General features: G+C 47.9%; 1 protein-coding gene across 6 annotated transcripts in view; it reads left to right on the plus strand.

The window, feature by feature from the left end:
- ARMH1 (armadillo like helical domain containing 1) overlaps positions 1-27,142 on the plus strand; it is a 649,433-nt gene that overhangs the window by 132,923 nt on the left and 489,368 nt on the right. The window contains exon 1 of one of the 6 annotated variants that reach the window (XM_078671743.1): positions 3,639-3,739. The exons of the other annotated variants lie outside the window; for them this stretch is intronic. Coding sequence (XP_078527869.1) covers positions 3,675-3,739 — 65 coding nt within the window. The 5' untranslated portion in view covers positions 3,639-3,674. Of the gene's footprint in view, positions 1-3,638; positions 3,740-27,142 lie in introns of those variants that run through there. 6 annotated transcript variants of the gene reach the window in all.

Genomic DNA, 27,142 nt, shown 5'->3' on the forward strand with positions numbered 1-27,142 from the left:
TATGGTTTCTTTCATGTAATTATGGCACGCACAACTAAATGTGGATGTGAGAAAATAACAATGTTTGGTTTAAAAAGGCATTGCCACTAAAATGTTTTCTTAGGGATGTGAAAATAAGTAACTATACAATTTTTGTTTAAATTCTCAAAGCTTGAAAATGCACTGAAAAATTTGCGATAAGTAAATACAATGTCTGCATTGTGGTTGAACTGTGCTAAAACATTGAGAACTGCATGTCCCAGGATTCATGGGCATGCTTAACAGGAAATGACCTATAAACAGCTGCTAGAGGTATTACCACTTACCGTGACCAAGGTCGTAAGGCTGAAACGCGTCGGTGTGCAGACTGGGCTCTGTTTAATTAAAATTTGAAAAAACGTAAAGTTCCTGAGTGCGGCATTTCTTTGATGAAAAATTGATGTTCTTGGCTGGGCTGAACGCCCGCACCCGCTGCTGTGCTGCTCTGGTGAATGCAGCCACATTGTTGTAAAAAATAAATAAATATGTATATATATATATATATATATATATATATATATATATATATATATATATATATACATATATATAGGTTTAAAGCACCTAAAGTCAGCTGACTAATGTTTTGTCAGTGAGCCGAAACTTTTCCAAGCCTTTCTTAGTAAGGATGAGGTCATATGAGAGTTGGGAACCTTGGAGCGATGGTAACTGGGCGTTTGGCCTGTTCAAAACCTCCCTACTATATGCCCTTGATGAGGTGAGACATTATCTGTGAGGGTGAGGGTGATCCTGCTTGACATGTCTGCCACACTTGATATGGTGACCTTTTGATTCTTCCACAGACTATGCAATGTAGGTATCTCTGGCACGGTTGCTGAATGGTGTTTCTTTTTTTTAACCAATCACTCCCATTATGTGTCCCCGTTCTGCTTATTCCGACATAGCTTATGGAGATCCCCGAGCCTCTTCTCTCTTCCCACATTCCTTGTGTAATGTTCATGTTAGATCTCTGCTTCTGTTAATTAAACATGATAGGTGTAGTGCGCTGATGTATCATGGAAACAACCAACCTGTCCACAGTGGCTTAATACAGGCCCCCACAGTCCCTGCGGTGCGGGGGGGGGGGCAAGCTCCAGGGGGCCCCCACAGTACTCCAGACAGAGAGCTCCTGATTGAGTATGGAGGCGGCCCCTCCATGCACCTTACGGGGGCCCTCAGATTTTGTCACGCCACTGCCTGTCCACCTTCATCACTGCTCTCCCGTTCGTGTTCCTCAATCATTTTTAAACTCAACTTTAATAAAAACAGTTGTTGCTCACAGGCAATAGATGGCCTAGAGGGGCGTGTTTCCCTTCTACAGACATGATTCAAGCAAAAGACTCCCTATTTTAGAAGGCAAAAATATATTTATTTTTCTGTCTCCGTCCGAAAATTGCCTTTGTTACAATGTAAATCAATGGGGAAAATAAATTCTCACAATTTATTTTCAAATTCTCCCACTTTCATGTTCTAAAATGTTGGCATTTATGCCTTCGCTACAGGGCCCGAAAAGTTAGAACAATTTACCCCTTTAAGTGAGATAGCAGTCTAACCATCTTACTTTTTGGAAAGACCTCCAAACTCTCCTACTTTGCTAATCCTGGCTGTCGGCCTTCTCTCCTCTCTATCTGTTCTTCTCCACCATCTTCTTGTAGGTGTCCGCACCTTGATGCATACGACCAGTAGTGCCATTTATAAGTAAATTACAAAAAAAAGTAAATACATTATACAGCGGTTTTATGCAAGTTTATCGGTTAACGCTGTCGGATTTACAAACATTTCATGATGAGAGATCATGAAAAAAATCTAAGTATAAGGTCCAAACTAGGAGTGACGAGCAACACCCCTTTACATTAACACAAAATATACTGTCTTTAGGTAACACTCCCTAAAAATAGGTAGTCACAAGTCATACCAGTCTTTAGAGCACAGTGCATCTGTTGGTTGTCAGCAGGCGCGCAACGCCCATTGGGCTCAAAGGGCTTCACTCCCCCCTCCACCCCCGCACCCCATTTGTGTGGCAGCCCTGTCTGAGGCACACACACAGCTGCACCCGAGTACTTCACAGGTCTTTAAAAGACCATTTACTTGCTAACGAGGCTTTGTTGTGTTTTCACCCATTTTAGAGCCCATGCATCTCCACTCTGCATATTGTAGGAAGAATCAGCCTCCCCACTTTACCCCCCAAAATGTTTTGGCTCTAGTTGCACCTCTGGTTGTCTACAGCATACAGTTCCAGCTTTGATGCCCGCCATTTTCATGTGTGTGGTCCTCCATGAAGGAATGAAAGCCGTCGCTGAGTGGATGATGAACAGCCGACTGAAGTTAAACTTGGACAAGACAGAAGTCCTCATCCTTGGATCCACTCCCTCGGCCTGGGACGACTCCTGGTGGCCGACTGAATGGGAACAGCTCCAAACACCCAACGACCACGCACGCAACCTAGGGTTCATCCACGACTCCACCCTCTCCATGACAAAGCAGGTCAACGCCGTCTCATCCTCCTGCTTCAACACCCTCCGCATGCTCTGCAAGATCTACAAATGGATCCCCACCAAAACAAGGCCCTCATCAGCAGCAGGCTGGACTATGGAAACGCCCTCTACACAGGAGCCTCAGCCAAACTCCTGAGACGGTTCCAGCGCATTCAAAACGCCTCTGCCCGCCTAATCCTCGACATCCCTCACTGCAGCCACATCACCCCCCACCTGAGAAACCTGCACTGGCTCCCCATCAACAAGAGGATAACCTTGAAGCTCCTCACCCACGCGCACAAGGCACTCCACAACACCGGACCAGCGTACCTCAACAAACGACTCAGATTCTACACCCCTCCCGCCAGCTCCGCTTCGCCGCCCTCGCCACAGTCCCCCGCATCCGAAGAGCAACCTCTGGCGGCAGATCGTTCTCCCACCTCGCCGCCAAGACCTGGAACACCCTCCCCATCCCCCTACGCAGACCCAAGACCTTCTGACCTCCAGATGACTCCTCAAGACCTGGCTGTTCGAGCAGTAGCTGCATCCCCCCCCCCCACCCCACCCCAAATGCAGTGAGACCTTCACGGGTCAGTAGTGCGCTTTACAAATGTTTTGATTGATTGATTGATTAATTCTGGGAGTGAGTACATTGTGCAGTATTAATATGCCCGAACCATCATCCAGGAGCAATAATAGACTTGCTCCCTGATTACGAGTTAGGTGTAAACATGTGGAGATTCATGGTGGCAGAAAATGCTGTTTCCAACCGTTATATCCACACATTTACTTTTAAACGTGCTTTAAGCGGGTGGTAAATGAGAGCAGGGGCTTCTGTCTGGGGTAGGAATGGTGGGGGGGGAGAGAAGGGAATGAATAGTTCTGGCACGGGTGAGCACTGAATGCTCCTTCCCCTCCTACCTTGCCAGAGGAAAAGTCGGTGATCAGGAGGTGCAGATTCCAAGATTCCATACTGATATCCCGCCCCGCCTGACTCATACTTAGGGCCTCAATGTTTCTTGCAGAATCCTTCAACATTCTGGGTATAAGATGCGAGTTTGCCATAACGCTCCCCCCTAGCCCCCGTCTCCATTGTTCTGCTGGGTTAATGCTGATCTCTTTGTGCTGTTGTCACTTCCAAGTGTCCCTACAAAGTCCCTTAACAAGTGCCTCCTCAGCTACATGTTTGGAACCTGCCTGAACGAGCTGCTCCAGTCCATTGGGATCTTCCTATCGGCCACGAGCAGGTGAGCGAGATTTAACACAATGATTGTGGTGCCTGCTGTAAGCTGAAGGTGGAAGAAAGAGAGCTCAGGTTTAAGTTGGTTGATGTGATTGTGAGAACATGTGGCATGCTCAGACCACATACATACTGAAAACTACTGCTCATGTGGCTTGTTCTGCATCTTGTTTACTCCATGGAGGATGTGTATTATCTAGAAACAGTAGCACTCTGATTGAAAGCTGGCATCACTTACTGTTTACTGTTAGCTGTAGCCAGCAGTTTACCAATGGATTTTCTGGAGAAAAAAAACATTTCTATATGCAAAGAGATGCTAATAATGTTCAATCAAATTAACCACGCATTGCTGAAACTGAATTTTATGGCTGAAAACCCAATGTATGTGGATCATAAAGGCCGACTCTGCTAACTTGCTTGGCAAACTAGCACTGTTGAGAGACTTAAGTTGCCCCATCCCAGCGAACAGAAGGTTTAGATTGCGTTTGACTCGATGGTTCGAAAGTCTTTATTCGGCACAATCAAATTAGGCCATAAAAGAGCAGTTAATACTAAATGCAGTACAACTATCAAATTAATTACAGATAAAAACAGTTGAGCACATATACGGTGTTAAAACAGATTAAACAAATACTATAGTTAGATAAAAATACCTTTCCTGATGCGAATTGCAACCTTAATGTAAGCAGTAACACTAACACATAGAGTAGGGACCTCCAGGGCACACAAAAAGCGTAGGGAAGCATTATAATACCGGATATTATGGGCAATAAAGATCAGTTTCAGAATTTGTTTCCTTAAACAATCATAAAAGTAGCAGAACTACATAAAGTGCTGAGTGCTGTTTCGAAATGGCGTCGCGAGGGCACGGTTTGTCCCTGTACCTCTGGTTCATACTGGGGAAGGCAACTAGATGATGTACTAGGCCCAGCAGTAACCTTGTTGAGACAAAGCGGTGTTGGGTGTTTGTCACCAGGGCCCAGGACAGGTACTTAGCCCCACTTCCTTGTGGGCCATTGAGGATGGAGTTGAGGCAGGGATACACAGAAGGCGCCTAAGAAGGGATTTCTCCTCAACCGGAAGAGGACCGCAGGATGTATGACCCCACCGGCCCCCACCATACATAGCGGCTGACAATGCTCTAGCCATATATAATTTTAGATCAAGCGTTTTGTATATTTTGGAATCATGAACCATTATTAGAGAAAAGATGCCCAGATAGTAGAATGAATTAACCTTCACAATAGGAATGCCCATGATAAAAAAAGTCCTACACTTCTGAGTGTTTTTCCCGCAAGGCATTATGAAAGTTTTGGCTTCATTAATCATTAATTTCCTTGCTTCCATCAATTCAGCGAAGGTGTCCATAAGTCACAGCGGTCCTAGACATTAAGACTGCGTCATCCGCATACAAAAGCACAGGGACCAGGCGTCCAGCAATGATGTGTACATCAGCCTGCAGGGTCGGAAGGGCACAATCAATGCTGTTTACATTGAGGGAAAATAAGAATGGGGCCAGAACGCAGCCCCGTCTGACCCCCCTGGGAGGAGCCGGTTCAACCATGGCTGCTCGGAGCTGAAGCTCCGTGGAAGCCCCGCGCACAGCAACCTAGAGCGGTGCTTCATCACACCAAAACCAGCAGGAAAAACTCACTCCCGACATTGGAGCATTGGGAGCATCTGCCGCTGTCGGTGCCGTCCCCCCAACCTGCTTTGTTGCTGTGTAATCGGCTAAAACTCGCCAGGCGATCGCACCTCAAAATGGCGCATGGGGCGGAGCGGACTATTGTGTAACAGAGCGGGGACCGCGAAATCAGGAGCGGGCCCCTGGGAGACTGCATCGGGGGAGTGGCAAGAACCGGAGCTACCCCCTCTACATCCCCAGTGGGCGCCTGCAGAAGAAGTGGAGCAGGTGTTACCAATGGTGCAGCCCTGAACATCGGAGCGACGCATATGCTCAGCCCGCAAGGCAGCAACCACTAAGCCCAAGAACCACCCAACGATCCCCCGGTACCTGTGGAAACTCTGTGACAACGGAAGATACAGGATCATCCGGTGAGCACACCAGGAGCCCCCGGAAGCCTGCTCCGGTGTTGCGAGAGTCCCGCACGCCTTAGCGGACGCGCTGCAGGGGCTGAGAGGCGGTGAGTGGGGGAGCAGAGAAAGCCTCAGGCGATCCAATTGGGAGATTTGAGGACCGGAAGGTGCCTGAATCTATTCCCCATAAAAACTTTGCTAATATTTGTAAGCGGGATCCGCTACACCAGACCCCAAAATGGCGCTTACCAGGGAAATACCACCAGTGAGTGAGGATTCTGATGTATAAACTGGATGATAGGCATTACAGAGTAAAAGAATCACAGAATCAGAGGCAAGACCAACGGCAGAGTCACAGGATTAAACAGATCCCCATAGTTCATAGCTCTTTACCTGGTTCATAACGAGACCCGCTAATGCAAGGCCCAGTCTTGCCTTAATGTACAAAGGCACCAAGAATCAATATCTGCAATGTCACTATGGAGGCCTATTGAGGACTCATTTCTGATGAAGTTCAGGTTTCTATTCACAATCCCTCTTCAGTTTCACGCCCGCCAAGAGGACTGTAGACACGAACAATGGTTTGTCCCTCAATTCTACAGACTTTGGAACTGTCCCTTGCATCTCTGTGCTCCACACTCTTGACCTGGAGGTGAGTTTGAGGACGAGGCAGTCGGCGCTTCCCTGTAACACTGGGAACGGTGTGTTGATGGATCTATGACGATGCTCCCGGGGCGGATACCTTAACTGTTCGTACTTACAGCAGTACCCCAGCAACCTTGTCCGATGCCCGGGGTAGCTGTCCTATACAGGTATAGAGGAGCTTGACTCGGGTACATCCCCTCGGCCAGCACCTACCCAGCTGGACATCTGACACAGTTTTTCTCGTCTCCCCGCTTTGTTTTCCTTCCTTCCCCCTCCTCCTCCCAGTATCTTGGATATACTACGCGTTAATTACTCATATTATTGTGTAATCTCATGTTTTTCTCCTATGTCTATACTTTGCTCTTGTAACTGATGTAATTATGTAACTTGTAAACCTCTGATCCTCATGTAAAGCGCTCTGATACCTCCGGGTGTAGCCAGCGCTATATAAAACTTTGCAAATAAAAATAAAATAAAAATGATGGGGCTCCCTGTTGGGGCCACATCCACCCCTGGTAGATAGATTCTTGTACAACCGGGAAAGGAAGAAAACTATATTTGCAGGGTCCCTAAGTGAGAGTAATGAATGCCACAGAATCGAGGGGTCCACCAGATCGAAGGTGCTACTGAGGTCATCAAAGCATAAGTGAAGATAACCTGACTTAGCCTTGGTATATTTCCAGATGAACAAGTCTAAGTTTACACACTGGTCCTCTGTCCCCAGCCCACTCCTGACCCCATTCTGGGCTTTCAAAAGAATAGAATAATCTGTAGCCCACTGCTCCATTCTCTGAAAAACAACCCTGCCCAACAATTTCACAGATGAGTCCAGAGGGAGATGGGGTGATTACACTTTGGGTCAGATGTATCCCCCTTTTTAAAAATTGCCACAATAATGTAATGAGCCCAGCTGTGAGGTATTTTGCCCTCGGCTGCTGCATTAAACACTCGAGTCAAAATGGGGCTCCACAACCCATTCATAGCTCTATAAGCCTCAACCAGCACCCCATCGGGCTCAGGAGCTTTGCCCTTCGCACTTCTTCTCAGAGCTAAGAGGACCTCATCCAAGGTGAATGCAAGAGGCCTGCTACTAGAGAGATTGGTACTCTGGGCATGTCCACTGGTTTCGGTTGACAGGACTCTGGAACTTTGCTAATAGTTGGATCAAAGAGCTTTACAAAATGGTCAACCTGTGTTTGGAGAGGGACAAAGATGTTCAGAGACAGAAACGTTTTTGAGAAAAGGAGCATTCACCGTGCCCCAAAACCAAGTGACATCATTGGCCACTTCTCAAGCTAAATTCAACCTGGCCTCTTCCCTAGGCTCCTTTTTCCTAACACCGTTTTCCTTAATCGCTTAATAGAAGAATAGTCCCCTGTAGAACTGTGCAAAACAATCATCAACATTCTGGATGCCTGTGCACATAAATGGTCAAACTAACTGTGTCTCTGGGAGGACTTCGATCTAGGCAGATGTGTCAAACTATTAAGCACCCTGGAAATAGCTTCAAATGCACGAACCAATTCAACATGGTGCACCTCAGTGCCTCAATAATTTGTGTTTGTGGCTCTGTTCCACTTCCTAACACCCTGACCCCCACCCCTTCACTGGGCTCCGCGCCTGCGTTCCTCCGGAGGCCCCCTACCTACGCTCCCTGCCCAGGGCCGCCATGAGCCGGTACTTAAAGAAAGGTACTTAAAGAAAACACATCAAAAATAATAAAAACCTCGGTTTTGGGGGTGGTTAATGTGGATTTGTTTTTGAGCCTACTAGCATTTCGGTCACCCGCTGGTTGGGTTTGGAGAGTTTGTGAACTGTTTGTCAAATTAACATCTCACCGGAATCTTCAAGGAAGTAGTGAGAATATGAAGGGCTCTTGGGCAGGTGAAGTAGGAGAAGCTTGTGATCATTAATGACTGACCTCTGAGTAGAAATGGGAATCCTATTCAATGTTGCTACCATGCTATAAGTGTGTTGACATGCAGCAGGTAAGCCAGAATCCAAACAAGGTCCGTACAAATTATGCTTGAGCATCGCATACCCATAAACATTGCACAAAAACTAATGTGAAGAAAACAGTGCCCCATTAGCACAGCTACACATGCAAAATGCAAGGCAAAAACATACTACCCAGGACTCCAGGTGTGAGTCACATCCCATATAAGGTCAAGTTAACATACATTTCATATGTGGGCACAAGAAGGAGCCACCCATCGATATGGCTGCCGTAAGCGTGTGCTCTACTGGCCCAATAGAAGAAGCAGCAACTATAGGCCCCTCTGCCCATCCATTCACCAATCACTGCTGCTTGCCTTGGCTTTTGGGACTCCTAGTGCTGACTCAGATAAATGTCAAGCTGTGGGAAGGCTGTGAAATACTTCAACAAATGGAGGCTTCCTGTGTGCAGGAGCATGGTGTGGCTAGGTGCAGAGCGCCTAAAACTCCGCATGTGCAGGTCTGTGATCTGAGGGTCTCTGCCCATTGTGGCCACTTGCTCCTGATGGGACCCCAGGAGGCTGGAGTCAGGTGATCCTGTTGCTGTGGCTGGTGTTTTGTTCGGGCCACTTAAAAGGCCAGAGCTGGATGGATAGGCTTGTATTCAATGCTCCCTTCCTGGACTTACACCACAACAAGGAAATGCACTGAGGAGGGAGATAGGGACTTCTGCTGTGGCCTCATGGTGTGACCACAGCCTGTCTCCATGCCTTTCTGTGGTGTGCTGCAGCATGCAGAATGCCCTTAAGGGGACCAGTGTGGATTAAAATGTAACTTTGTCTTCCCAGATACCCAGTGCAAGATACAGTATGTGCAAGAAAGATATGAAAGCAAATAAAACAGTTGAAAACAGCTTGACGTCTATATAAATGGCATTGTCCAAGTCACTGTAAAATACTAGAAACTACCAGAATACAATCGTATGTAGGCTAAAATGGTTTACCGTAATGTGCCATGAGCCATGGCAATAACACTTCAAAGACCTCTGAATCCTTTACCTATTTTGATACTCATATTTGGTATTTGCTATGTGGTCCAGGAATGCGTTTCCTTTTTAAATTAACATGCTGCAGATTCAATCAACAGATTTGAAATAAATCTCCTTTTATTTGATTTTTCACAATTTTGAACAAACCTTGGAAAGCACACATTCAAATGCAAATAAAAAATGCTGTCAGCCTGGCCCACTAACCTTCTGTTTATTTGGTCCTCACAGTACTGGGCCAAGGATGCAAGACCCAGGCCTCTAGTGTTGTAGCTGTTCAGCATTTTACCATCATGTACCGTACGTTTGTGTCTAAACCAGAGCAAAAGAGCAAACAATATCAATAGAACTTCTTGGAATAATAGAATAAAAATCCTTGCCTCATCAAATAAGTCAACTCTCTCAAATTAGAAGTGCACAAAAAATAAAACACAATGGTGTAACCAGATATCTTCAAATTGGGGGAAGGCCCCCATGGTGGGCCTCGTTTGATCTCAGGGGTGCACCAGCTTCAGCAGTAGCTAAAATTGTCAAGCATTCCATCCATCACTTTTTCATATACTTTAGTGTGTGCCCTAAATGAGACGGGTATGCCCAGATGTGTGTCCCTTGTACACTGTCACTGGAATCAAGCTATACCTGGCTGATGAGCCCTAACCAGGGCAAAACTGGTCCTGGGTTGCTTGTGTTGCGGAACAGGGAAGAGATAGCCTGACAATTACATCTGGACTGTTTCCATTGAAGCAGAGTCAAACCTGATTTACATATGGCTGGGTCCAAACTGAGGTGGAATGGTGTGCAAAATAACAATGGACTGGGATGTGGTCCCGAGTAATTACCAGTGGCTGAGATTAATTCAAGCATTCCATCCATCACAATTTGTATACTTTTTTGTGGACAGTAAAATACTGTAATAATTTGGGTGCATTGCACACATAACCCCACAAGGCCACTGTCCCACTGAACTTGCTACACAATTGATAGCTAAGCCTTCCAAGGGGGCCACTTGCCCAGAGCATTGGAGCCATGGACCAGTGCTGCAAGGCTCAGGAGAGCAGGCTTCCTCCCTTGGGCCTTGCTTTCAGCACTGGACCGTAGTTGGTAGTCCTTGGGAGGATGGCCCTTTCCTTGGCTTTTCAGCTTTAGATCATTGCTGTGCAGTGCATGGTAGAAGAGATAAATGGCATAGTAATGTAGCCATGGGCCCTGATGGAAGAAATTGATATGAGATAGTAAAATGCATCCATAATCTGGTTGCATTGGATCCCTAACATCCATGAGCTCTGGTACCACTGATACTGCTGCTCTCCTGATGGCTAAACCCCTGAGAGAGGCACCCATGAGCCTCACAGCCATACTCCTGTGCTGCTAAGCTCATGCGCTGGTGCCTCTTCTCCTGGGTGTCCGACCTCGGCTGAATATGGGGACCAGAAAGGAAGGGCCTCTCTCAGGCCTCACAGCTCTGAAACCTGCTGTGAGGCCCATTGAAGGGAGGCAAATGGCACATCATTGGTGTCATCGGCACTGGTGCAAAGCAAAAGTGTGCCTTCACTCTTGTCCACTGGCTGAACAGTAAAATAAAGCCATCATTTAGGAACATTGTGTTGTGTTCGATTTTAGATTCCAAATTATTTTCCCGATTCATGCCCTTATATAGGTACAATTCACATTGCCTTTACATAGGCATAGAAATCCAGTCCTTATTTAGGCATAGCCCATGCTACCCAAATACAGGCATGGCTACTTCCATCCGTTCATCCTCGTCACGATTTCTTGGTAAACCAGACTCTTAAGCCGTTAGGGACTTCCCCTTGCTTGAATATTGATTTCTCCAAGAACTCATTTATTATGCATGAACATCTATTCCTTAGGGGTTCATTCATGACTTCATATGCCCGACTTTACGTCAATACTGGCATTCCTAAACTCCTTCAAGGTATAAATATACCTTTGCTTGCTATGTCAAAGCGCGGTGTGGTTCGGTGCAGTTTGACTACCTACTTGCACGACGCAGCTCGCTACAGCAAGTGCCGAAGGAAGCCATCTCTCCAGCTGACGCACTGATCAGAAGCTGTCATCCTCCTGCCGAGAAATCCCGCTCCAGTGTTTCTGACTCCCCTTGCCGGGTGTTGAGAAATCGAGTTCCGAGACAGCTATACCAACCTCTCTCATTCTAAGGTATGGCGCTGATTAGAACCTAGAGAAACCTTTGGCAATTCTTGGCAAAACTAAACCTATGCTAAAGACAACACCTACTTCTTCCTTCGTACTAGACCTAGGTTAGGTACACTGGGGTAGGCATATTTTAGAAGCACCAGTTGAGTATTTTAGTCTGTGTTATTTATGTATGTAATTTCATATGTCATATCACCAGACAATGCTATTACAGTATTATTTTATATTACCGTTTACGCATTATACTTTGCATTCTGTCTAATGATTGTAGCAGTTCACCTCTCTTGCATGAGAAAGAAGACTGATCAATAAACCGCTTTTATTGAAACACCCGTCTCTCTATTTCTGTGCAAACTCTGTAGAAACAAAGCATGCACGATTGACTGAGTGAAATAGTTATCTATTGTTTCCATGACTCTGAATATACGTTTCGATTCTTGGGGAAACAAAGTTGTCATGTTTATGCGGTTGTCAGAAACGAATCCCTTCTAGTTTATTTGAGAAAGTTTCTAGTGACCTCTGAGCTAGCTGGCACACACAATTAAGTTTAGTATACCGATAGAGACATACTGACCTCGGTCCTATGTCAAATTTATAGTGTATATTATTCCAATGCGCAGAGCCTATTGGGAATATAGGAACTACACTACAATTGGACACTTAATACCCCTGGGCCCAGTGCTGCTGCACTACGGTTGGCTATGCCCCTGACTGATAGCTATGCCTGGGTTGAAAGGGAATATGTGAGGCCGTTCGAGTAAGCATAGAGCATGAAATCACAGGATCTGGTCACTGACTTGGACCCATGCACACAGCCATGATGCAGAGCTATGAGACAGTTTAAAATGGGCCATGGGGAGGCACACCCCGTGGCACACCCTCCTGGGCCTCTCAGACCTTGTGTATCACTGAGAGGATTTGTGGAGGGATTCCACTAACCCATTGGCCTCACAGCACATAAGCATGGCTACAAGGCCCAGTGGAGAGGGACCGTCCACAAGGCCTTCCAATGCTACACCATGGCTTCAAGCATGGTCTAAAGAAACAAGGGAACCCTGTGAGTCAGAAGGGACCTAGGATGTACAATATGTTGTAAGAGACAGTGGTCTTTAGCAAGTAAATTTAGGAAATGTTATACAGAACAACATAATGATCTGCAAAGTTTTACATTCAAAATAGAGAAGTAATTATTTAACCGAACAATCAAACAAACAAAATATTTAAGAAGTGCAGTGGGTGAAAAGCAGGGTTGGAAATCACCAGATTCCAAGATTCAGGCATGTGTGTATAAACAACAATGTTCTTATTTACAGGAGTCACAATATAAAAAACATCATTGTGCACCACAGAGATCCAGGAAAGAGCAATGGAAGTCAAGACATGGTGTGTCGACGGCGTTTCGAACCCCATTAATGTGGGGGATTATTATCAGGACGAAGGAATGAAGCCTGAGAGGAGTCCTGCGAAAGGCCATGGAAGCAAGGGAAGGAAGAGGGTGAGGGGGGTTAACCAAAGAGAAAATAGGGCATGGTTGTGGGGGGGAGACGGGGGGGGAGAAAAGGGAAAAAAATGAAAGGATAGTATTATAGGGAAGAACGGCAACCGATAAACAAAAGCAATGCAATCACGGTGGGAAATTAGAAAGGGATAATTGATAAATAAGGGTGTGCAAGAGTATCTATTATGTAGAGTGCTCAGTAGTTGCTCAACCCAGTCAGTACCCAGTGTGGATGGATGAACACAGTTGTGACGTTAAGCAAAAAGCCATGCAGAGAAGGAGGTGAATGAGGGTAATCATCCCTTGTGAGCCAACAACCTTACTAAAAGACAAGGAGAATGCCCAGCTGGTCATGACGCTAATGCAATGGTAAAGTGAAGGAATCCTGCATAAGCAATGGACTTACACTTACCCTAAGAAACTGCCCAATCAACAAGGACCCGTTGCAGACAGAGCGGCGAGAAATCTACATCCAGCCAGGATAATGTGAATCGAGTCGTTGTGCCTAGAAGAGCATATGAACTTTATTAAACTGATGCATAACCATATTGTAATAACACTTGCAATAATGAGAATTACACTTACATCCGGTATTAGTCAACCTTGCGGTGAGCTGAAGGGAACTGGAGGGGGAATAATTAAGGCAGGATATCCAAAATGGGACGGAGTGGTGCGGTGTACCAGAGAGATCCTATAGGGAAAAGCAAGACGGGCCTTGGAGGGTAACGCTGGTGGCCGGTGTGGTCACAAACGAGAGTTGGAACAAGTCCTTAACTTCAGGAATGCCTATGCAGTGTGCCGAAGTTGGTGAGACTGATGTGGACGTGTGAGCGGTGAACCATGCATATAAGAACGCTACAGGAGTGATCTTTTTGCATGAGTGCTTATGGTTGCCTGGGAATTAGGTGGAAGAGTCTTGCCATATTGGAGTGGAGAAGAAAGGTAGCGGTTTAGGGAAGAGAGGACAAGTCAGAGGTTGCTGTGTTCAGTCAATGCTTCAAATTTCATGGATCGCAATGCTTGAAGATTCAGGAGACAAAATACCGTTTTTGGCAAATATTGTCCTGGTGCGTAGTAGCAAATTACGCAATGGATTACATTTTCGGTTAGGAAACCGCAATTGGAAACTGTCTGCCAACAATCATACAATAAGGGTATGTGGCAATGATACATAGTACATAATAAAGCTAGGAACCTGGGGAAGGACAGTACCTTCATCAAACCTTGGCACGTTGGCCAGTATTAAAGTGGGAGGTAAAGCATGTAAAAATAGTAGTCAAGTAAGCCAGAACAAATAAGGTACAGAATATTGAAAAGGGAAGATAGTACGAAATAACCGTAATGAGAGTGCCTCGGCATGCCTCAGAATATTGTACTGAAAAAATGGAGAATGACCATGGAATTGGGAGAAAAGAATAGGCCATAAATGAGACGAGGAAAACATGTGGAGGATGTCGTGTGTGTCATCTAACTATTGGGTATGCTCAGACGTGAGTCCCAGGCTCTCCACACCACTCGAGTCAAGCTATCCAGGCTGATGAAGGCTGATAGCCAGAAACCGGTCCTTGGATGCTTGATTCCGGTCTGGGAAAGACATGGCTTGGTAGTTCGGACTGGACTGTTCCCATGAGGCACAGGGTCAGAGCTGATTTGCATATAGCCAGTGTCTAACCCAGGGTGGTGTGGAGTGCAAAAAAACGATGGATATAGGCCCAGATCCTTGTACTGGGGTGAATGTATGACATTGTTCTACATTCTGTCCATCAACTGTGTTTTTTGCAATTTTCACCCCGAGTGGGCTGAGTATGCTCAGACGTGAGTCCCAGGCTCTCCACACCACTGGAGTCAAGCTATCCAGGCTGATGAAGGCTGCTAGCCAGAAACCGGGTCTTGGATGCTTGATTCCGGTCTGGGAAAGACATGGCTTGGTAGTTCGGACTGGACTGTTCCCATGAGGCACAGGGTCAGAGCTGATTTGCATATAGCCAGTGTCTAACCCAGGGTGGTGTGGAGTGCAAAACAACGATGGATTTAGGCCCAGATCCCTGTACTGGGGTGAATGTATGACATTGTTCTACATTCTGTCCATCAACTGTGTTTTTTGCAATTTTCACCTCGAGTGGGCTGGGTATGCTCAGACGTGAGTCCCAGGCTCTCCACACCACTGGAGTCAAGCTATCCAGGCTGATGGAGGCTGATAGCCAGAAACCGGTCCTTGGATGCTTGATTCCGGTCTGGGAAAGACATGGCTTGGTAGTTTGGACTGGACTGTTCCCATGAGGCACAGGGTCAGAGCTGATTTGCATATAGCCAGTGTCTAACCCAGGGTGGTGTGGAGTGCAAAAAAACGATGGATTTAGGCCCAGATCCTTGTACTGGGGTGAATGTATGACATTGTTCTACATTCTGTCCATCAACTGTGTTTTTTGCAATTTTCACCCCGAGTGGGCTGGGTATGCTCAGAGGTGAGTCCCAGGCTCTCCACACCACTGGAGTCAAGCTATCCAGGCTGATGAAGGCTGATAGCCAGAAACCGGGCCTTGGATGCTTGATTCCGGTCTGGGAAAGACATGGCTTGGTAGTTCGGACTGGACAGTTCCCATGAGGCACAGGGTCAGAGCTGATTTGTATATAGCCAGTGTCTAACCCAGGGTGGTGTGGAGTGCAAAAAAACGATGGATTTAGGCCCAGATCCTTGTACTGGGGTGAATGTATGACATTGTTCTACATTCTGTCCATCAACTGTGTTTTTTGCAATTTTCACCCCGAGTGGGCTGGGTATGCTCAGACGTGAGTCCCAGGCTCTCCACACCACTGGAGTCAAGCTATCCAGGCTGATGAAGGCTGATAGCCAGAAACCGGTCCTTGGATGCTTGATTCCGGTCTGGGAAAGACATGGCTTGGTAGTTCGGACTGGACTTTTCCCATGAGGCACAGGGTCAGAGCTGATTTGCATATAGCCAGTGTCTAACCCAGGGTGGTGTGGAGTGCAAAAAAACGATGGATATAGGCCCAGATCCTTGTACTGGGGTGAATGTATGACCTTGTTCTACATTCTGTCCATCAACTGTGTTTTTTGCAATTTTCACCCCGAGTGGGCTGAGTATGCTCAGACGTGAGTCCCAGGCTCTCCACACCACTTGAGTCAAGCTATCCAGGCTGATGAAGGCTGATAGCCAGAAACCGGGCCTTGGATGCTTGATTCCGGTCTGGGAAAGACATGGCCTGGTAGTTCGGACTGGACTGTTCCCATGAGGCACAGGGTCAGAGCTGATTTGCATATAGCCAGTGTCTAACCCAGGGTGGTGTGGAGTGCAAAAAAACGATGGATTTAGGCCCAGATCCTTGTACTGGGGTGAATGTATGACATTGTTCTACATTCTGTCCATCAACTGTGTTTTTTGCAATTTTCACCCCGAGTGGGCTGGGTATGCTTAGACGTGAGTCCCAGGCTCTCCACACCACTGAAGTCAAGCTATCCAGGCTGATGAAGGCTGATAGCAAGAAACCGGTCCTTGGATGCTTGATTCCGGTCTGGGAAAGACATGGCTTGGTAGTTCGGACTGGACTGTTCCCATGAGGCACAGGGTCAGAGCTGATTTGCATATAGCCAGTGTCTAACCCAGGGTGGTGTGGAGTGCGAAAAAACGATGGATTTAGGCCCATATCCTTGTACTGGGGTGAATGTATGACATTGTTCAACATTCTGTCCATCAACTGTGTTTTTTGCAATTTTCATCCCGAGTGGGCTGGGTATGCTCAGACGTGAGTCCCGGGCTCTCCACACCACTGGAGTCAAGCTATCCAGGCTGATGAAGGCTGATAGCCAGAAACCGGGCCTTGGATGCTTGATTCCGGTCTGGGAAAGACATGGCTTGGTAGTTCGGACTGGACTGTTCCCATGAGGCACAGGGTCAGAGCTGATTTGTATATAGCCAGTGTCTAACCCAGGGTGGTGTGGAGTGCAAAAAAAGATGGATTTAGGCCCAGATCCTTGTACTGGGGTGAATGTATGACATTGTTCTACATTCTGTCCATCAACTGTGTTTTTTGCAATTTTCATCCCGAGTGGGCTGGGTATGCTCAGACGTGAGTCCCAGACTCTCCACACCACTGGAGTCAAGCTATCCAGGCTGATGAAGGCTGATAGCCAGAAACCGGTCCTTGGATGCTTGATTCCGGTCTGGGAAAGACATGGCTTGGTAGTTCAGACTGGACTGTTCCCATGAGGCACAGGGTCAGAGCTGATTTGCATATAGCCAGTGTCTAACCCAGGGTGGTGTGGAGTGCAAAACAACGATGGATTTAGGCCCAGATCCTTGTACTGGGGTGAATGTATGACATTGTTCTACATTCTGTCCATCAACTGTGTTTTTTGCAATTTTCACCCCGAGTGGGCTGGGTATGCTCAGAGGTGAGTCCCAGGCTCTCCACACCACTGGAGTCAAGCTATCCAGGCTGATGAAGGCTGATAGCCAGAAACCAGGCCTTGGATGCTTGATTCCGGTCTGGGAAAGACATGGCTTGGTAGTTCGGACTGGACTGTTCCCATGAGGCACAGGGTCAGAGCTGATTTGTATATAGCCAGTGTCTAACCCAGGGTGGTGTGGAGTGCAAAAAACGATGGATTTAGGCCCAGATCCTTGTACTGGGGTGAATGTATGACATTGTTCTACATTCTGTCCATCAACTGTGTTTTTTGCAATTTTCACCCCGAGTGGGCTGGGTATGCTCAGACGTGAGTCCCAGGCTCTCCACACCACTGGAGTCAAGCTATCCAGGCTGATGAAGGCTGTTAGCCAGAAACCGGTCCTTGGATGCTTGATTCCGGTCTGGGAAAGACATGGCTTGGTAGTTCGGACTGGACTGTTCCCATGAGGCACAGGGTCAGAGCTGATTTGCATATAGCCAATGTCTAACCCAGGGTGGTGTGGAGTGCAAAAAAACGATGGATATAGGCCCAGATCCTTGTACTGGGGTGAATGTATGACATTGTTCTACATTCTGTCCATCAACTGTGTTTTTTGCAATTTTCACCCCGAGTGGGCTGAGTATGCTCAGACGTGAGTCCCAGGCTCTCCACACCACTGGAGTCAAGCTATCCAGGCTGATGAAGGCTGATAGCCAGAAACCGGGTCTTGGATGCTTGATTCCGGTCTGGGAAAGACATGGCTTGGTAGTTCGGACTGGACTGTTCCCATGAGGCACAGGGTCAGAGCTGATTTGCATATAGCCAGTGTCTAACCCAGGGTGGTGTGGAGTGCAAAAAAACGATGGATTTAGGCCCAGATCCTTGTACTGGGGTGAATGTATGACATTGTTCTACATTCTGTCCATCAACTGTGTTTTTTGCAATTTTCACCCCGAGTGGGCTGGGTATGCTCAGACGTGAGTCCCAGGCTCTCCACACCACTGGAGTCAAGCTATCCAGGCTGATAGCAAGAAACCGGTCCTTGGATGCTTGATTCCGGTCTGGGAAAGACATGGCTTGGTAGTTCGGACTGGACTGTTCCCATGAGGCACAGGATCAGAGCTGATTTGCATATAGCCAGTGTCTAACCCAGGGTGGTATGGAGTGCAAAAAAACTATGGATTTAGGCCCATATCCTTGTACTGGGGTGAATGTATGACATTGTTCAACATTCTGTCCATCAACTGTGTTTTTTGCAATTTTCATCCCGAGTGGGCTGGGTATGCTCAGACGTGAGTCCCAGGCTCTCCACACCACTGGAGTCAAGCTATCCAGGCTGATGAAGGCTGATAGCCAGAAACCGGTCCTTGGATGCTTGATTCCGGTGTGGGAAAGACATGGCTTGGTAGTTCAGACTGGACTGTTCCCATGAGGCACAGGGTCAGAGCTGATTTGCATATAGCCAGTGTCTAACCCAGGGTGGTGTGGAGTGCAAAAAAACGATGGATTTAGGCCCAGATCCTTGTACTGGGGTGAATGTATGACATTGTTCTACATTCTGTCCATCAACTGTGTTTTTTGCAATTTTCATCCCGAGTGGGCTGGGTATGCTCAGACGTGAGTCCCAGACTCTCCACACCACTGGAGTCAAGCTATCCAGGCTGATGAAGGCTGATAGCCAGAAACCGGTCCTTGGATGCTTGATTCCGGTCTGGGAAAGACATGGCTTGGTAGTTCGGACTGGACTGTTCCCATGAGGCACAGGGTCAGAGCTGATTTGCATATAGCCAATGTCTAACCCAGGGTGGTGTGGAGTGCAAAAAAACGATGGATATAGGCCCAGATCCTTGTACTGGGGTGAATGTATGACATTGTTCTACATTCTGTCCATCAACTGTGTTTTTTGCAATTTTCACCCCGAGTGGGCTGAGTATGCTCAGACGTGAGTCCCAGGCTCTCCACACCACTGGAGTCAAGCTATCCAGGCTGATGAAGGCTGATAGCCAGAAACCAGGTCTTGGATGCTTGATTCCGGTCTGGGAAAGACATGGCTTGGTAGTTCGGACTGGACTGTTCCCATGAGGCACAGGGTCAGAGCTGATTTGCATATAGCCAGTGTCTAACCCAGGGTGGTGTGGAGTGCAAAAAAACGATGGATTTAGGCCCAGATCCTTGTACTGGGGTGAATGTATGACATTGTTCTACATTCTGTCCATCAACTGTGTTTTTTGCAATTTTCACCCCGAGTGGGCTGGGTATGCTCAGACGTGAGTCCCAGGCTCTCCACACCACTGGAGTCAAGCTATCCAGGCTGATGAAGGCTGATAGCAAGAAACCGGTCCTTGGATGCTTGATTCCGGTCTGGGAAAGACATGGCTTGGTAGTTCGGACTGGACTGTTCCCATGAGGCACAGGGTCAGAGCTGATTTGCATATAGCCAGTGTCTAACCCAGGGTGGTATGGAGTGCAAAAAAACTATGGATTTAGGCCCATATCCTTGTACTGGGGTGAATGTATGACATTGTTCAACATTCTGTCCATCAACTGTGTTTTTTGCAATTTTCATCCCGAGTGGGCTGGGTATGCTCAGACGTGAGTCCCAGGCTCTCCACACCACTGGAGTCAAGCTATCCAGGCTGATGAAGGCTGATAGCCAGAAACCGGTCCTTGGATGCTTGATTCCGGTGTGGGAAAGACATGGCTTGGTAGTTCAGACTGGACTGTTCCCATGAGGCACAGGGTCAGAGCTGATTTGCATATAGCCAGTGTCTAACCCAGGGTGGTGTGGAGTGCAAAACAACGATGGATTTAGGCCCAGATCCTTGTACTGGGGTGAATGTATGACATTGTTCTACATTCTGTCCATCAACTGTGTTTTTTGCAATTTTCACCCTGAGTGGGCTGGGTATGCTCAGACGTGAGTCCCAGGCTCTCCTCACCACTGGAGTCAAGCTATCCAGGCTGATGAAGGCTGATAGCCAGAAACCGGGCCTTGGATGCTTGATTCCGGTCTGGGAAAGACATGGCTTGGTAGTTCGGACTGGACTGTTCCCATGAGGCACAGGGTTAGAGCTGATTTGTATATAGCCAGTGTCTAACCCAGGGTGGTGTGGAGTGCAAAAAAACGATGGATTTAGGCCCAGATCCTTGTACTGGGGTGAATGTATGACATTGTTCTACATTCTGTCCATCAACTGTGTTTTTTGCAATTTTCATCCCGAGTGGGCTAGGTATGCTCAGACGTGAGTCCCAGGCTCTCCACACCACTGGAGTCAAGCTATGCAGGCTGATGAAGGCTGATAGCCAGAAACCGGTCCTTGGATGCTTGATTCCGGTCTGGGAAAGACATGGCTTGGTAGTTCAGACTGGACTGTTCCCATGAGGCACAGGGTCAGAGCTGATTTGCATATAGCCAGTGTCTAACCCAGGGTGGTGTGGAGTGCAAAACAACGATGGATTTAGGCCCAGATCCTAGTACTGGGGTGAATGTATGACATTGTTCTACATTCTGTCCATCAACTGTGTTTTTTGCAATTTTCACCCTGAGTGGGCTGGGTATGCTCAGACGTGAGTCCCAGGCTCTCCACACCACTGGAGTCAAGCTATCCAGGCTGATGAAGGCTGATAGCCAGAAACCGGGCCTTGGATGCTTGATTCCGGTCTGGGAAAGACATGGCTTGGTAGTTCGGACTGGACTGTTCCCATGAGGCACAGGGTCAGAGCTGATTTGTATATAGCCAGTGTCTAACCCAGGGTGGTGTGGAGTGCAAAAAAACGATGGATTTAGGCCCAGATCCTTGTACTGGGGTGAATGTATGACATTGTTCTACATTCTGTCCATCAACTGTGTTTTTTGCAATTTTCATCCCGAGTGGGCTGGGTATGCTCAGACGTGAGTCCCAGGCTCTCCACACCACTGGAGTCAAGCTATCCAGGCTGATGAAGGCTGATAGCCAGAAACCGGTCCTTGGATGCTTGATTCCGGTCTGGGAAAGACATGGCTTGGTAGTTCAGACTGGACTGTTCCCATGAGGCACAGGGTCAGAGCTGATTTGCATATAGCCAGTGTCTAACCCAGGGTGGTGTGGAGTGCAAAAAAACGATGGATTTAGGCCCAGATCCTTGTACTGGGGTGAATGTATGACATTGTTCTACATTTTGTCCATCAACTGTGTTTTTTGCAATTTTCACCCCGAGTGGGCTGGGTATGCTCAGAGGTGAGTCCCAGGCTCTCCACACCACTGGAGTCAAGCTATCCAGGCTGATGAAGGCTGATAGCCAGAAACCGGGCCTTGGATGCTTGATTCCGGTCTGGGAAAGACATGGCTTGGTAGTTCGGACTGGACTGTTCCCATGAGGCACAGGGTCAGAGCTGATTTGTATATAGCCAGTGTCTAACCCAGGGTGGTGTGGAGTGCAAAAAAACGATGGATTTAGGCCCAGATCCTTGTACTGGGGTGAATGTATGACATTGTTCTACATTCTGTCCATCAACTGTGTTTTTTGCAATTTTCACCCCGAGTGGGCTGGTAATGCTCAGACGTGAGTCCCAGGCTCTCCACACCACTGGAGTCAAGCTATCCAGGCTGATGAAGGCTGATAGCCAGAAACCGGTCCTTGGATGCTTGATTCCGATCTGGGAAAGACATGGCTTGGTAGTTCGGACTGGACTGTTCCCATGAGGCACAGGGTCAGAGCTGATTTGCATATAGCCAGTGTCTAACCCAGGGTGGTGTGGAGTGCAAAAAACGATGGTTTTAGGCCCAAATCCTTGTACTGGGGTGAATGTATGACATTGTTCTACATTCTGTCCATCAACTGTGTTTTTTGCAATTTTCACCCCGAGTGGGCTGAGTATGCTCAGACGTGAGCCCCACGCTCTCCACACCACTGGAGTCAAGCTATCCAGGCTTATGAAGGCTGATAGCCAGAAACCGGGCCTTGGATGCTTGATTCCGGTCTGGGAAAGACATGGCTTGGTAGTTCGGACTGGACTGTTCCCATGAGGCACAGAGTCAGAGCTGATTTGCATATAGCCAGTGTCTAACCCAGGGTGGTGTGGAGTGCAAAAAAACGATGGATTTAGGCCCAGATCCTTGTACTGGGGTGAATGTATGACATTGTTCTACATTCTGTCCATCAACTGTGTTTTTTGCAATTTTCACCCCGAGTGGGCTGGGTATGCTCAGACGTGAGTCCCAGGCTCTCCACACCACTGGAGTCAAGCTATCCAGGCTGATGAAGGCTGATAGCCAGAAACCGGTCCTTGGATGCTTGATTCCGGTCTGGGAAAGACATGGCTTGGTAGTTCGGACTGGACTGTTCCCATGAGGCACAGGGTCAGAGCTGATTTGCATATAGCCAGTGTCTAACCCAGGGTGGTGTGGAGTGCAAAAAAACGATGGACTTAGGCCCATATCCTTGTACTGGGGTGAATGTATGACATTGTTCAACATTCTGTCCATCAACTGTGTTTTTTGCAATTTTCATCCCGAGTGGGCTGGGTATGCTCAGACGTGAGTCCCAGGCTCTCCACACCACTGGAGTCAAGCTATCCAGGCTGATGAAGGCTGATAGCCAGAAACCGGTCCTTGGATGCTTGATTCCGGTCTGGGAAAGACATGGCTTGGTAGTTCAGACTGGACTGTTCCCATGAGGCACAGGGTCAGAGCTGATTTGCATATAGCCAGTGTCTAACCCAGGGTGGTGTGGAGTGCAAAACAACGATGGATTTAGGCCCAGATCCTTGTACTGGGGTGAATGTATGACATTGTTCTACATTCTGACCATCAACTGTGTTTTTTGCAATTTTCACCCTCAGTGGGCTGGGTATGCTCAGACGTGAGTCCCAGGCTCTCCACACCACTGGAGTCAAGCTATCCAGGCTGATGAAGGCTGATAGCCAGAAACCGGGCCTTGGATGCTTGATTCCGGTCTGGGCAAGACATGGCTTGGTAGTTCGGACTGGACTGTTCCCATGAGGCACAGGGTCAGAGCTGATTTGCATATAGCCAGTGTCTAACCCAGGGTGGTGTGGAGTGCAAAACAACGATGGATTTAGGCCCAGATCCTTGTACTGGGGTGAATGTATGACATTGTTCTACATTCTGTCCATCAACTGTGTTTTTTGCAATTTTCACCCTGAGTGGGCTGGGTATGCTCAGACGTGAGTCCCAGGCTCTCCACACCACTGGAGTCAAGCTACCCAGGCTGATGAAGGCTGATAGCCAGAAACCGATCCTTGGATGCTTGATTCCGGTCTGGGAAAGACATGGCTTGGTAGTTCGGACTGGTCTGTTCCCATGAGGCACAGGGTCAGAGCTGATTTGCATATAGCCAGTGTCTAACCCAGGGTGGTGTGGAGTGCAAAAAACGATGGATTTAGGCCCAGATCCTTGTACTGGGGTGAATGTATGACATTGTTCTACATTCTGTCCATCAACTGTGTTTTTTGCAATTTTCACCCCGAGTGGGCTGGGTATGCTCAGACGTGAGTCCCAGGCTGTCCACACCACTGGAGTCAAGCTATCCAGGCTGATGAAGGCTGATAGCCAGAAACCGGGCCTTGGATGCTTGATTCCGGTCTGGGAAAGACATGGCTTGGTAGTTCGGACTGGACTGTTCCCATGAGGCACAGGGTCAGAGCTGATTTGCATATAGCCAGTGTCTAACCCAGGGTGGTGTGGAGTGCAAAAAAACGATGGATTTAGGCCCAGATCCTTGTACTGGGGTGAATGTATGACATTGTTCTACATTCTGTCCATCAACTGTGTTTTTTGCAATTTTCACCCCGAGTGGGCTGGGTATGCTCAGACGTGAGTCCCAGGCTCTCCACACCACTGGAGTCAAGCTATCCAGGCTGATGAAGGCTGATGGCCAGAAACCGGTCCTTGGATGCTTGATTCCGGTCTGGGAAAGACATGGCTTGGTAGTTCGGACTGGACTGTTCCCATGAGACACAGGGTCAGAGCTGATTTGCATATAGCCAGTGTCTAACCCAGGGTGGTGTGGAGTGCAAAAAAACGATGGATTTAGGGCCATATCCTTGTACTGGGGTGAATGTATGACATTGTTCTACATTCTGTCCATCAACTGTGTTTTTTGCAATTTTCATCCCGAGTGGGCTGGGTATGCTCAGACGTGAGTCCCAGGCTCTCCACACCACTGGAGTCAAGCTATCCAGGCTGATGAAGGCTGATAGCCAGAAACCGGGCCTTGGATGCTTGATTCCGGTCTGGGAAAGACATGGCTTGGTAGTTCGGACTGGACTGTTCCCATGAGGCACAGGGTCAGAGCTGATTTGCATATAGCCAGTGTCTAACCCAGGGTGGTGTGGAGTGCAAAAAACGATGGATTTAGGCCCAGATCCTTGTACTGGGGTGAATGTATGACATTGTTCTACATTCTGTCCATCAACTGTGTTTTTTGCTATTTTCACCCCGAGTGGGCTGGGTATGCTCAGACGTGAGTCCCAGGCTCTCCACACCACTGGAGTCAAGCTATCCAGGCTGATGAAGGCTGATAGCCAGAAACCGGGCCTTGGATGCTTGATTCCGGTCTGGGAAAGACATGGCTTGGTAGTTCGGACTGGACTGTTCCCATGAGGCACAGGGTCAGAGCTGATTTGTATATAGCCAGTGTCTAACCCAGGGTGGTGTGGAGTGCAAAAAAACGATGGATTTAGGCCCAGATCCTTGTACTGGGGTGAATGTATGACATTGTTCTACATTCTGTCCATCAACTGTGTTTTTTGCCATTTTCACCCCGAGTGGGCTGGGTATGCTCAGACGTGAGTCCCAGGCTCTCCACACCACTGGAGTCAAGCTATCCAGGCTGATGAAGGCTGATAGCCAGAAACTGGTCCTTGGATGCTTGATTCCGGTCTGGGAAAGACATGGCTTGGTAGTTCAGACTGGACTGTTCCCATGAGGCACAGGGTCAGAGCTGATTTGCATATAGCCAGTGTCTAACCCAGGGTGGTGTGGAGTGCAAAAAAACGATGGATTTAGGCCCAGATCCTTGTACTGGGGTGAATGTATGACATTGTTCTACATTTTGTCCATCAACTGTGTTTTTTGCAATTTTCACCCCGAGTGGGCTGGGTATGCTCAGAGGTGAGTCCCAGGCTCTCCACACCACTGGAGTCAAGCTATCCAGGCTGATGAAGGCTGATAGCCAGAAACCGGGCCTTGGATGCTTGATTCCGGTCTGGGAAAGACATGGCTTGGTAGTTCGGACTGGACTGTTCCCATGAGGCACAGGGTCAGAGCTGATTTGTATATAGCCAGTGTCTAACCCAGGGTGGTGTGGAGTGCAAAAAAACGATGGATTTAGGCCCAGATCCTTGTACTGGGGTGAATGTATGACATTGTTCTACATTCTGTCCATCAACTGTGTTTTTTGCAATTTTCACCCCGAGTGGGCTGGTAATGCTCAGACGTGAGTCCCAGGCTCTCCACACCACTGGAGTCAAGCTATCCAGGCTGATGAAGGCTGATAGCCAGAAACCGGTCCTTGGATGCTTGATTCCGGTCTGGGAAAGACATGGCTTGGTAGTTCGGACTGGACTGTTCCCATGAGGCACAGGGTCAGAGCTGATTTGCATATAGCCAGTGTCTAACCCAGGGTGGTGTGGAGTGCAAAAAACGATGGTTTTAGGCCCAAATCCTTGTACTGGGGTGAATGTATGACATTGTTCTACATTCTGTCCATCAACTGTGTTTTTTGCAATTTTCACCCCGAGTGGGCTGAGTATGCTCAGACGTGAGCCCCACGCTCTCCACACCACTGGAGTCAAGCTATCCAGGCTTATGAAGGCTGATAGCCAGAAACCGGGCCTTGGATGCTTGATTCCGGTCTGGGAAAGACATGGCTTGGTAGTTCGGACTGGACTGTTCCCATGAGGCACAGAGTCAGAGCTGATTTGCATATAGCCAGTGTCTAACCCAGGGTGGTGTGGAGTGCAAAAAAACGATGGATTTAGGCCCAGATCCTTGTACTGGGGTGAATGTATGACATTGTTCTACATTCTGTCCATCAACTGTGTTTTTTGCAATTTTCACCCCGAGTGGGCTGGGTATGCTCAGACGTGAGTCCCAGGCTCTCCACACCACTGGAGTCAAGCTATCCAGGCTGATGAAGGCTGATAGCCAGAAACCGGTCCTTGGATGCTTGATTCCGGTCTGGGAAAGACATGGCTTGGTAGTTCGGACTGGACTGTTCCCATGAGGCACAGGGTCAGAGCTGATTTGCATATAGCCAGTGTCTAACCCAGGGTGGTGTGGAGTGCAAAAAAACGATGGATTTAGGCCCATATCCTTGTACTGGGGTGAATGTATGACATTGTTCAACATTCTGTCCATCAACTGTGTTTTTTGCAATTTTCATCCCGAGTGGGCTGGGTATGCTCAGACGTGAGTCCCAGGCTCTCCACACCACTGGAGTCAAGCTATCCAGGCTGATGAAGGCTGATAGCCAGAAACCGGTCCTTGGATGCTTGATTCCGGTCTGGGAAAGACATGGCTTGGTAGTTCAGACTGGACTGTTCCCATGAGGCACAGGGTCAGAGCTGATTTGCATATAGCCAGTGTCTAACCCAGGGTGGTGTGGAGTGCAAAACAACGATGGATTTAGGCCCAGATCCTTGTACTGGGGAGAATGTATG

Source organism: Lissotriton helveticus, chromosome 1_2, assembly GCF_964261635.1.
Source record: "Lissotriton helveticus chromosome 1_2, aLisHel1.1, whole genome shotgun sequence".
Taxonomy (NCBI): domain Eukaryota; kingdom Metazoa; phylum Chordata; class Amphibia; order Caudata; family Salamandridae; genus Lissotriton; species Lissotriton helveticus.